Genomic DNA, 12,968 nt, shown 5'->3' with positions numbered 1-12,968 from the left:
GACAGACTGGAGAATCTGGGGTTGTTCTCCTTGGAACAGAGACGGTTGCGAAGAGATTTGATAGAGGTATTCAAAATCATGAAGGGTCTAGACAGAGTAAATAGAGAGAAAGTGTTCCCATTGGCGGAAGGTCAAGGACCAGAGGACATCGATTTAAGGTGATTGGCAAAAGAACCAAAGGTGACATGAGGAAAACCTTTTTACACAGCGAGTGGTTAGGATCTGGAATGCACTGTCAGAGGGGATGGTGGAGGCAGATTCAATCATGGCCTTCAAAAGGGAACTGGAGAGGTACTTGAAAGGAAAAAATCTGCACGGCTACGGGGAAAGCAGTAGGACCAGCTAGATTGCTCTTGCATAGAGCCGGCCAGGACTCGATGGGCTGAATGGCCTCCTTCCGTGTTGTCACCTTTCTATGATTCTATACAGATTTCCTTTAATAAAATGTTAACAAATGTTTACAGCAATTAATCATAATGCTTAACAAAAGCATGTGGTGAAGGAAATCTTTACCCATAAATTTTTAGCCTGTAGCGTAACCAGAATTATCCAACCCCCACCCCTCCCACCAAGAAAACCTGGTGTTTAGAAGATTAATTTCAGAAAACAAGTAAAACAAAATTCTAGATGAGAAGCCTCTGAATTTGGGAAAGAACTCTTGTTTTTAAGAAAGAAAAACTTCTGCTCTCAGTCATCTTGAAACTAAGGCAGGAAACAGTATGGTAATGGAAATGTCCACTGTGACTGCTTCACATCCGTTAATAGCAACATGCCCCTGCACGACTTATTTGAGAATGAATGCAAATTGTTGAAATCACCAGAGGAATGCCTTGATCTGTTAGCACTGGACATGCTACAAAAGTACAGTTAGAGTGCTTTACTTCAATTTCAAAGTACATGGTTGGGACCGTTCTGGACATTTTAAATGTCATACAATTAGAGTTAAATCTTCTCATTACAAACGTGTAAAGTTGAAAAGTAGTTCTCATTCAAGTGTTCATCTCATCGAGATTTGTGCTCTTCTGTTTACTACAATACAGCATTGTTAAAGGCATGAGAAGAGAAAGATTTGCTGTAAAACACGAGGTTTATAATAGTAAGGTTCTACTGTATATGTGTGTTTCATTTTACATCAATTGAAGTAAATATTTCCATTAAAAAATAGCTGGTGGTGTATGTGAGTAAAAGATTGTGTATGTGCAAGTCTGTGTATGGATATTAAAGCATAATCAACCTAAATTTGAAATTATAAATTTTCTTATTCATTTGTCAAATGCATCAAACAAGCACTGGACAAATGCTGGCTTTTACAGAATACAAACCTTTTCCCTAACTTTGAAGTGAGGAGAAAAATATCATGCCAGTGGGAAACTGAGAACGGTAAATTGTGCTGTAGTGTTGTTGTATGTGTTTTAATCTTAAGGAAGATAACAGAAATATGGCTTTGCATTAATAAAAGTTTAACAGATTTAAATGTGAAATGAATGTTACAACAGGAGTACCGAAGGATGACTGTGGGAAGCTAATCATTCCACTACAAACGAAAGCTGAACAATCTTGGTAACAGACCCCAGCATGATGATGTTCAATTACAAGTCTGCCAAAATTGATTGTACTTCCTGTTAAATTCTCCTCAAACTGCATTCTAGAAATTATCAATCTAAAAACCCCCATGTTACAATGAGCTGGAAACTGAATGTGCTGATTGCTCAACTGCACTGTTCTCAAACCAACCAATCGCTTCACCAGACCAAGTTTCCGGGTCCCCCTCTCACTGTATCTTTGTTAAAATGTTACATTCTCAGCTCCCTAACAGAAGCTTTTATACAACCACTGGGTACAACTTATCCAACACAATCCAGTTTTATTAACATTGTGATGGAAATAGAGCCCAGTCATGTAATATTTCTGCATTGTTATTTTTTGTTGATGTGACTTAGACTGACAGATGAACGTAAAGAGTTTCTTTGTTTTGATTTTTAGAGTAAACAACATGCTAACCTGTCTGGAGACACTTGTATCTTCATGAGTGGAGGGGCATTATCTGGCTTGGCTAGTTTCCCTAGTATGGTTGCAGCCAGTATTCATAAGTTAATTGCATCAGTGACTACCTCATGCCCTTGAAATCCTAATATATGCAAGGTTGCCAGTTGCGAGAGAAGGCAAAACTTGATTGCTTTGATTGCTGCGCCAACAACGGAGTTCCACGCCACTCAAAACTCCAAAAGCGTTGATTTAGGCCCTGACCAATCTACTTATATAACACTTTTAACACAACAAAATGTCCCAGAGGAGGCAAAAGAAGCGGAACCAAGAGGTGGAGGGAGAAAGATAGGGATGGTGACCAAAAGCAAGAATGATTTATCTGCATGATTACCTGAATATTGAGAAAAAAAATTGTTTGCTCTTCAAAGAAGCCCGTTCCACTGAAAAGAAAAGCAAGGCCATAGGGTGGGTTTTAACTATGGGGCAGCCGGTCAGTGGAGCATGCAGGCCAGCTGACCATTCCTCCCGGCAGGGGTCCTGGTCCATTTCAAAAGCTGGGCCTGATTATAGTTTTGTCTGTGAGCTGCATGCCCCTAATGAGTGTCCTCCTGCAGCTCACTGGCTGCGGACTGATGCAATATCGAGCAGTCCAGAGGCTGACCCCACCGGCAGGAAGGTAGGTCGGGGTGGTGGGGGGGAGGGAGGAGGGAGCCCGGGGCAGAATACGCCAACATTATTCTCGCAGAGCTCGGAGGAGCAGTCCAGTTCCTCCAGGCCCTACAAAAATTATTTTCACTTACCTTTTTGGGGCCGCTACCTCTCCACCACCCAGTACAACTGGGCTGAGTATGCACAGTGCATGCTTTGCCCAGTTATCCCTCAAAATTGCATCATAGGACTCCAATTTGCATACAGCAATGAGGATCCCGCCTGATTCAGGCAGATGCCTGGACCGCCCAGCGGAAGACCGCAGTAAATCATAGAATCATAGAAGGTTAGGAACATAGGAACAGGAGTAGGCCATTCAGCCCCTCGTGCCTGCTCGGCCATTTGATAAGATCATGGCTGATCTGTGATCTAACTCCATATACCTGCCTTTGGCCCATATCCCTTAATACCTTTGGTTGCCAAAAAGCTATCTATCTCACATTTAAATTTAGCAATTGAGCTAGTATCAATTGCCGTTTGCGGAAGAGAGTTCCAAACTTCTACCACCCTTTGTGTGTAGAAATGTTTTCTAATCTCACTCCTGAAAGGTCTGGCTCTAATTTTTAGACTGTGCCCCCTACTCCTAGAATCCCCAACCAGTGGAAATAGTTTCTCTCTATCCACCCTATCCGTTCCCCTTAATATCTTATAAACTTCGATCAGGTCACCCCTTAACCTTCTAAACTCTAGAGAATACAACCCCAATTTGTGTAATCTCTCCTCGTAATTTAATCCTTGAAGTCCGGGTATCATTCTAGTAAACCTACGCTGCACTCCCTCCAAGGCCAATATGTCCTTCCGAAGGTGCGGTGCCCAGAACTGCTCACAGTACTCTAGGTGCGGTCTAACCAGGGTTTTGTATAGCTGCGGCATAACTTCTGCCCCCTTGTACTCCAGTCCTCTAGATATAAAGGCCAGCATTCCATTAGCCTTATTGATTATTTTCTGCACCTGTTCATGACACTTCAATGATCTGGTTACAGCAGCAAGGAGGCCAGTCGGCCCATCGAGTCCATGCCAGCTCTATGCATGAGCAATCCAGCTAGTCCCACTGCCTCCCCTATCCCCGTAGCCCTGCACATGTTTTCGTTTCAAGTACTTATTCAGTTCCCTTTTGAAGGCCATGATTGAATTTGCCTCCACCACTCCCTCGGGCAGTGCATTCCAGATCCTAACCACTCGCTGTATAAAAAAGTTTCTCCTCATATCACCTTTGATTCTTTTGCCAATCACCTCAAATCTATGCCCTCTGGTTCTTGACCCTCCCCTGTAGCAGTGGAGTGAGAACAGGACAGGAAGTTCACCACAGCTATTTTAACTCTGCTACCACCCCATTTCTGCCAGGCGGGCCAAGTTAAAATCAGCCTTTATCTGGACGAAAGTCCAAGATTTTGACTTTTCAGAGGTGGATGCCCATTGGGGCACCATTGGAGGCCAGCAGCCCACATAACATTAGGTTCAAAGATTATTGGAATGGATTTCTATAGACTCAGTACTTGGTATTGCTTTGGAGGTGCAGGTAGAGCATGATGTTCAGTGCAAGTGCGATTTGGAACTTACATAAAAGCATTGTAGGTGAATTTAAAGGGAAGCTTTAAGCTAAGTGGTTACATATATTTTTAGATAAGCTTTTCTAAAGAATGTAAGGGGCAAAACATTGGCAGCCAAAAACCAGTGTCAACCAAAAAATATGTGAGTCACCTGACGAAGGAGATAATCTCCGAAAGCTTGTGATTTTCAAATAAAACTGTTGGACTATAACCTGGTGTTGTAAGATTCCTTACATTTGTCCACCCCAGTCCATCACCGGCATCTCCACATCATGACAACACACATTAGATCACGTTCGAGGGAACGGAAACTGCACTAGGGCTGTCCTGGGCCATTTAAATTACACTGGAACAGCAAATCCAGATGCTGTGCTCCTGTTTAGCGCCCGGACAGAGGAGGCCCAAGAACATCAGTCCTCTTGCCTTTTATGTCTGCTTATGATGGGCAGAAGTCCAGCGGGACCTCCAGCCAAACATTGGAATTATTAGAGGGTTTGCTAAAGATCGTGGCCTAGAAATTAGTTCACATCGGTCTGCTAATGCAAATTGGGAGCAGGAGGCGATTCATGCGTCGGAACGGGTAGGCCCACACCCAGCCTATATTGGTCCTTGGTTAGCAATCGGGAGGGACGGAGGCATCAAGTGGGTGGGGAGGGCGAGTGGTGGCCGGCAGCGGCCGTGGATTCAATGTGGAGACAGGAGGAACAATCCTGCACCTCCTGGCTCCACATTCAGGTAAGTATTTTTAAAAAATTTATACCTGATGCCTATACCAATATGGTGGGCGGCGCACTTCCAGCTCAGAATGTGTGCACGTACACCGCCTGCCATATTGGATGCTTTTGCACCTGTAATGCATAATTAATGAAGTTCCTTCTCAAAAATAGCGGAAGAGACTTACATGGAGATTCAGCCCGATGGAAATACTTGGTGCATTTTCAGCCAGGTGGAAGCACTAGCAATGAAATCTACCTATCTCTGGTGGTTCAAATTCTGCCATCAGTAGAGGTCTGCCAGTCAGAAAAACACCACTGTTGTGTGGCATATGAAGCTTTGTTATTCAAAATTAATCCTATAATTCCTATTAAAAAATTGCTTTAAGAGTTAGGATGGAATGATTGAATCAGTAGTTATCATCATGTAACAGACTAATCATGAGAAACTGGCAAACTTCCAGTCTACGTACCTTTCTAGGAAACCAGTTTTCTTTTAATTTAAAGTACATTTGGGAAGTACCTATAATAGCCTACGTCACATCTGCGGGAGGGGAAGCTTTGCTGTAGGGTGTTGTGCCATGAGTTTATTCTGGATCTTTTGCTACAAAAAAAGGATGGTACAATATTCTCCATCTGTAACTAGACAAAGTTTTACCATGGGGAATACAGATAAAAGTACGCCACTGGACAAATTAGTTATTTTCCTCAACATAATTCAGTATTATCCTTACAGGCTTTATTCTTAGTGTGTGCACCAGGCCAATAGGCCTCACAAGAGGTATCAAGACTCTTTGTGTTTATGTTGTGTTATTTGGTGGTTGTTTTTAAGAGGAAAATGGCTGGAATTCTGTGTCATCATGGGCAGCACTCCAAACCACATCACTGGAGACAGAGCTCAGAGTGAATAAATAAAGCCATCACGATAGAAATAAAACCAGCTTCTAAATGCACCTGGTGCATGAAAAAGGAAAATGAGGAACTGAATTGATGCAAATTCACCCTGCTCCTTTACACAAACTCGACTGCCTTTTGCTAATGCTCCTGAGAGGTTAGTAAATTGGTAACTTGCTGCTTATGCATACATAACACTTCCATTATATATAATATCAGGTCATTGATAGTAATAGCATTGCCCTCGATACCACTGTTGGAAAAATCTCACATGCTCACAATGTTAAATTCATGTTTGATAGCAGATCCAAAAGCAGTTTAGACTGCCAGTATTTACGCATTTGATCCAGGGCAGATTTCCTAATCATTTGATCTATGTTACTCACAAGATGGCAAGCAAGATTCAATTTATATCAGTGAATAATGTCATGAATTTAAGCAGGAGCTTGGGGGTGAGGGAAAGGAGGAGGCAATGAAATTTTCTTTCATTTGAGTTCAAAAAGCTCAAGGAGGTGAACTTATAGAAGTATCAAATTAAAGCTCTTGACCCAGAATTTCTCCTTCCATGACGCCAGCACAAATCTTGGTGCAAATGTGGTATTTGCGCCAAAAACAATCACTATTATTCCCCCTGCTTTAGTGCAAATAATGCCAGTAGTATTTTATATGAACCAAACAGGCATTGAAATTTTCCAAAGATAAATGTAAATCAGAAGCTTTTGACATTCAGCTTTAATGCCACAGTGTACTTTGCACAGGAATGTAATCAGGAAGTGGCTTTCAGTGGAAATTCCCTTTTAGGAATGTGTCTGTAGTGGGGTGAGACATCCTGTTGGCTCAGTGGGGAAATGCACTGTTTCACAATACTGACTCCTACAATAGATGCAAATGAGTTCATTTGGTAATCCTCTCACTTTTGAGCTACAATTGTTTGGGTTCAAACTACACTGGGGACCTCGAGGCTGTTGGAAGCACTGGCTCTGAAATGTTCCGGTGGGTTCTGGTCTCTCGCTATAACTTTGCCATTTCCCTGGGGGTTCCACCAGTCTCCCACTGAAGTTAAAGAGGTTATTGCTACCTTGGCGTCCTATCTGCAGAATTTCAGGGCCACCGTCTTCCATCTGCCTTGTCTTTGGCCGTCCATTCAAAACGATGCTTCTTCAACCATTAATTTGCTCAACCACTCCCTCACCTCCCCCTTTGATGCATTGTCCCCAGTAAAACTTTTACTCTCTCCCATCCCAGTTGTTCCCTCTGGTATGTCCCCCCATCTTCACTCCCTCTAGACCATGGGGTGCAGACAATTCCACTCCCCTCCCCGGCCACTATCATTGGCTGAACCAGACTGTTTGCTACCTTGGCGTCCTATTTGATCCTGAGCTGAACTTCCAACTCCATATCCTCTCCATCACCAAGACTGCCTGCTTCCACCTCCGAAGCATCACCATGCTTGCCCCTACGTCAGCCCATCTGCTGCTGAAACCCTCATCAACTCTGCCTTCGCTGACCTAGATTGGCTCCTGGTGCCCCAACGCCTCAACTTTAAAATGCTCATCCACATTTTTAAATATCTTTATGGCCTTGCCCTTCTCTATCTCTGTAATCTTCTCCAGCCTACAAACCCGCCACCCCCACCCCCCCCCCCCCCAACCACACACACACACACATACACACAAACTTTCAATTTTTACAATTCTGGCTTTTTGTACTCCCTCCCTCCTTTCAGCCCAACACTGGCGGCCATGCCTTCAGCTGCCTAGGCCCCACACTCTAGAATTCCCTCCCTAAACCTCTGCCTCTTCACCTCCCTCTGTTCCTTTAAACTCATCTCTTTGACCTGGCTGCTCATATTGCCTTCTTTGGCTTGGCGACCATGTTTTTCTCATTATGCCTCTGTGAAGCTTCTTGGGATGTTTTTCTATGTTAAAGATGGTATATAAATGCAAGTTGTTGTTATTGTTGAGTAATGAAAGTGAGATGTTATTAAAGGATTGTAAAGGCACGGTTGCACTGATCACAAATTGTAAAGGGTCACCAAATGTCCCAGTCAGTAATTCAGTAGTGAAAACTACTTTTTTTTCACCATAGGCCCAATACTTAAATAATCTACACTCTCACTGAGCTATTGTGGTTAAATATTTTCAAAAAATATAATCCCCCAATCCATAGTAAAGTTCCAGGGTAAGATGTGGTTCTTTTATTGCTACGTATAAGAACACATTATTCCAGGTGTGGTCTGACCCAATGCGTAATGGCCCTGATATTTCCGGGGAGGCGGGGAGGCAGCGGCCGAGAAACCCGAAAATACAGGAAATGCAGAGGTCCCTCCAACAGGACCTTATTTGAATTTTTTTCCTTCATATCCCGCCCTGTAGCTGGCCAGATTGAGAGGCTGGCTGGCAGTCGGGCAGGAAGGCCTGCGGTAGAAGGCCACAGCCGGGGACCAGAGAGAAGGGCGTTCTGGGGGTAGAGATCATGGGAGGGAGAGAGATTGAGGGGGGGTGTCGGCTGTTTGTGGGAGGGGGGGGGGGGAAGAGATTGGGGGAGGGGAGTCTGGAGATCGCAGGGGGGTTGGCAGATCGCGGCATGTTTGCTTGGGGGGGCCGGGGAGAAGCACTCCTACTCCTCCTGGCCCACAAGCAGTGCTCGAAAAGCACATCCCTGCTGGATCCGGCCGTTCTCGCCTCCCTTCAGCTATCAGGTTTCCTGAGGCCTGGGAAACCCAGTCCACAGCTGTTAAATCCAAATGGCTGGCAAAATCTGAGGCATGAAGCCTTATTAACATATTATAATTACCGACCTCTCGAGAGCAGGTTAATCGTCCGAGCCCCCAACCTGCCTTGGTTAAACCAGAAGTAGACACGTTCGTGGCGGGTTGGGGGTCTCTCATTTTTGAGAATTTAACAACACCCCTCTCCCACCTGTCCTGCCGGGTTAAAATTCCCCCAGAAGCCTCAGCATAGACTTGTACTCCACTATTCTGGCTATGTGTCCCAACATTTCATTGGCACATTGTCTAAACATTGACAGAACTGCTCCTAATTTCCACTCCACGTACCTGCTTTTCTGAAATTGCCAGCGAAGTGTGATTTATTAATAGCAGTGATTACCATTTGTGCAGCATAAATAATTCTGAAATGTATCCTAATAAATGTATTAATTGGTACAAAATTTGCAAGTCTTAATGGCAATGAAAAACAAAATGGAAAATATAACATTGTTCAAAGCTAGAGTCCAATGCTGCCTACACCCTAAAATTCTAGAGAAAAATTATTTTGAGTTGACGTAAACAGCATTACTGGCTCCATGAAAATTGCTGACCATGTCCTGCCAAGAAGGTGGGAGGTGGCTCAAATATGGTTACAGTTTCTAATAATCTAGCTAGTGTTAGTTTAGGGAAAAATAAAATCAGCGTTTGATGCAAACATTGATCCACTACATATGTGAAATGCTTTAAAAACTCCATTTTAAATGAAAGCTTTCCTATCAATACTTAATTTTTATTACTTCCAATCCTTTCATTAAGGCATTGACTTCTTGCTGGAGTTCAGTTCCAGACACAGTCCAGTACCTTGTCCAAGTGGCAATTCTTTATCAATGAACCTTGACAATGAGGCTATTCAACCATGATTCTTTTCCTCATCCAAAATCCACACATGCACACTGCAGTAGGGGTCAGTGGATAGTGATCAGCATCAAGAACCCTGCCCATTTTTTGCCATCCTTAATCCAGGGGCTCTGAAACCAATTGTGGGGCTCCTATTGCCAATTCTGGCGGAGACCAACTAACTGAGCATAGTTAGTATGACCCTGGGACCTTCCTTGTCTATATACACATCACAGGGGGTGAAATTGGTCTTTGGCAGTGGCACAAAAACAGGCAATAAGAAATCGGCAGTCCGTTTTACACACTACCGGATTTTGTTTTCCATTGACTTCAACACGTTGCCAATTTGCTATTTCCTATTTTCACCGCACAGCCTTTTTAAACCTCTCTGAAAGCATCACCCTGAGCCTCTGATCATCAACTTGTCTTATTGGTCCCATATTATTTATAAGATCTTTAGTAGCCAAATAATCAAACCACCAAACAATTTTCAATCTCTCTTCTGGGCAATTTTTGACCCTTTTATATTATAGAACTATTTCCACTGAAATTGAGATGGCTCTCTTCGGTGCCGAATCACTTCAATTACGCTGTGTGGAGGAATAACAAATGCGCATGTGCAAGATTTGCAAGTGCACTGGCCTTCAGATTGCACATGTGACTCTAAAACAACTGTGTATGCATAAACCTTGTGCATGAGTAGTTAGTCCAAATTCGGGGGAATGTAGCGAGGAATTTTCTCAATGATGAAACAAGTTGCCTATAGGCCAAAAATAGTAAAAGCACATTATAAAGAAGGACTGAGAGGTCAGCCTTACAGCAGTCAGATTCAATTGCCAAATTCAATGGCAAATGCACTGGCACAAACATTCTAGCTTTGCTCCCAGAACCACTTTTTATCAGTTACCAAGTGAAATCCACTTGAGGAGGGTTTTGGTGCCTCCGACATAATTCATACCAGGTCCTTACCAGCCATTTTCTTCTTATTAAACAACCAACAAACAAACACAACATAAACACAAAGAGTCTTGATACCTCTTGTGAGGCCTATTGGCCTGGTGCACACACTAAGAATAAAGCCTGTAGGGATAATTCTGAAATATATGGAGGAAAATAACTAATTTGTCCAGTGGCGTACTTTTATCTGTATTCCCCATGGTAAAACTTTGTCCAGTTACAGATGGAGAATATTGTACCATCCTTTTTTTGTAGCAAAAGATCCAGAATAAACTCACGGTTCAACACCCTACAGCGAAGCTTCCCCTCCCGCAGATGTGACGTAGGCTATTATAGGTACTTCCCAAATGTACTTTAAATTAAAAGAAAACTGGTTTCCTAGAAAGGTACGTAGACTGGAAGTTTGCCAGTTTCTCATGATTAGTCTGTTACATGATGATAACTACTGATTCAATCATTCCATCCTAACTCTTAAAGCAATTTTTTAATAGGAATTATAGGATTAATTTTGAATAACAAAGCTTCATATGCCACACAACAGTGGTGTTTTTCTGACTGGAAGACCTCTACTGATGGCAGAATTTGAACCACCAGAGATAGGTAGATTTCATTGCTAGTGCTTCCACCTGGCTGAAAATGCACCAATTATTTCCATCGGGCTGAATCTCCAGTTACACCCCTGGGTTACACTACTGTACAAGTAGATATAAGGCAATGAAAGTGAACTCCCACAAAAGTTAAACGCTCACACCATTTACGGGAGCAACTGATGCCACTGAAACTGAGAAGCTATCTATGGCGGACTCAAATTTGTAACAAGGGTGTTATATGCCATGCTATGATGGCCTGACTTTACATTTAAATAGTAAAGTGGTGGGGGAACTCAATATTAAGAACAGAAAAATCAAAAACACTTACAGGCATCAATACTGCAGAAGATCCTGGCATTGTAGAATTGGGGAGGTTGCCAGGCATGGACCCTGACATGGGCTGCCTGTGTCTGTTGTGGAGATGCAGTAATGAAGACAGTGACCCTGGGACAGGCCTGAGGGAATAAGACATGAAGGACATCAGAAAACAACTTTACAGAACATAACGGTAAGTGAAAAACACAAGACATCTTAATGAAAACACAATAGGAGGAATTTTAACTCCCAGGTGGGAAGCCAGCAGGGCACGCAGGCCCCCTGTCCAGGAGGCCAGATCTATTTAAACAGCCTCACTTATATCCTGCCGGCCAGCTGCCCACCAAAATCAGGTGTCTAGAGGCAGCTCGCCGGCTTTCAGACTGCAAACATCGGATGGACCGAAGGCAGTCAGTCAGGTAAGACGTGGGGGGGGTGGGGTGAAGTGGTTTAGGGCGGGTTTCAAGTTTGGAAAGGGGAAACCTGGGGTGGCAGCATCCCAAACTTTCTTTGTGGGGCCTAGTGGTGCACATCTGCTCTTCTTGGCCCCACAAGGAAAACTTTAACATTTACCTTACAGGACCCTTCCTTCTTACCCGCCTGGTTTACTGAGCAAGGCGTCCATGGAATTCTCTACCCCAGAGGGCTGCGAATGCTCCGTCGTTGAATATATTCAAGACTGAGATCGATGGATTTTCGGACACTACGGGAACCAAGGGATATGGGGATAGGGCGGGAAAGTGGAGTTGAGGTCAAAGATCAGCCATGACCTTATTGAAAAGGGGAGCAGACGCGAGAGGCCGTATGGCCGAGTCCTGTTCCTATTTCTTATGCTCATGGCAAACGCCCTGCTCAGTAGTCTGTTAAAATTGCATTGGGGTCCTATCTGAATGACATCTATTTGCATTAATTTATGAGCCTACCACCTGAGTCAGGCAGGTGCCTCAGCCACCCAAAAAAACAGCAGCATTAAAATGACCGTGGGCAGGAATTGAGCGGTAAGTGTACCACTTCCATTTTATCTGGTTTCCCCTGGGTGGAGGGAATTAAAATTTCTCCTAATGTGTGTTGCATTTCTAATATACTTTAAACTGCAATGAAAATGTTTGTTATACAAGTATAATGAACAATCTATTATATCTAACTGATAAACAGTAACTCTGAAAAATCATACCTTACACTCATTACGTAATCAAACCTAAATATCACAATGCCTGTAACATGGGCTCTCTAATATAATAACTTAGGAAGCACCACATACCATTAATTCAGAATTTATAAAACTGAATGACTTGAAAACTGGAAGTTGTGTGTAAATCAAAGAATCTGATCCCCTTGATTTCATTAGTGATTTGCTAATAGCTCTCTCTCTCATCACTATGACTACTGACACCACTGTGTCAGCGAGTGAGTTGGCATCGGGCAGGACCGGACTTACGGTGTCACTATATGCAGCCCTCTCTCATACATGTATACTATTTCCTTATACTTTATCTTCTAGTGCTGTGCATGTTTAATCCTGGTCTCATTTTCCCCCCGCTTGCTAATTTTTTCCTTGATTATCCTGAAGACGTTGACTTCTTGCTGGGGTACAGTTATACAGCATGTTAGGATAATCTGACTTTACACACGTGCCATTCACCTGCCA

The 12,968-nt window shown here is 43.2% G+C and overlaps 1 protein-coding gene across 1 annotated transcript in view; it reads right to left on the bottom strand.

Moving 5' to 3' along the window:
* Positions 1 to 12,505, bottom strand: part of creb5b (cAMP responsive element binding protein 5b) — a 132,838-nt gene extending 120,333 nt beyond the window's left edge. The window contains exons 1-2 of the mRNA XM_067995839.1: positions 12,495 to 12,505; positions 11,334 to 11,460 (exon numbers count right to left, since the gene is read on the bottom strand). Coding sequence (XP_067851940.1) covers positions 11,334 to 11,460; positions 12,495 to 12,505 — 138 coding nt within the window. The remainder of the gene's footprint in view (positions 1 to 11,333; positions 11,461 to 12,494) is intronic.
* Between the last annotated feature and the right edge of the window lie 463 nt (positions 12,506 to 12,968).

The sequence above is a fragment of the Heptranchias perlo genome, chromosome 2, assembly GCF_035084215.1.
Source record: "Heptranchias perlo isolate sHepPer1 chromosome 2, sHepPer1.hap1, whole genome shotgun sequence".
NCBI lineage: Eukaryota > Metazoa > Chordata > Chondrichthyes > Hexanchiformes > Hexanchidae > Heptranchias > Heptranchias perlo.
Note: the sequence above shows the minus strand (reverse complement) of the source record. Positions and strands in the feature narration are given on the sequence as shown.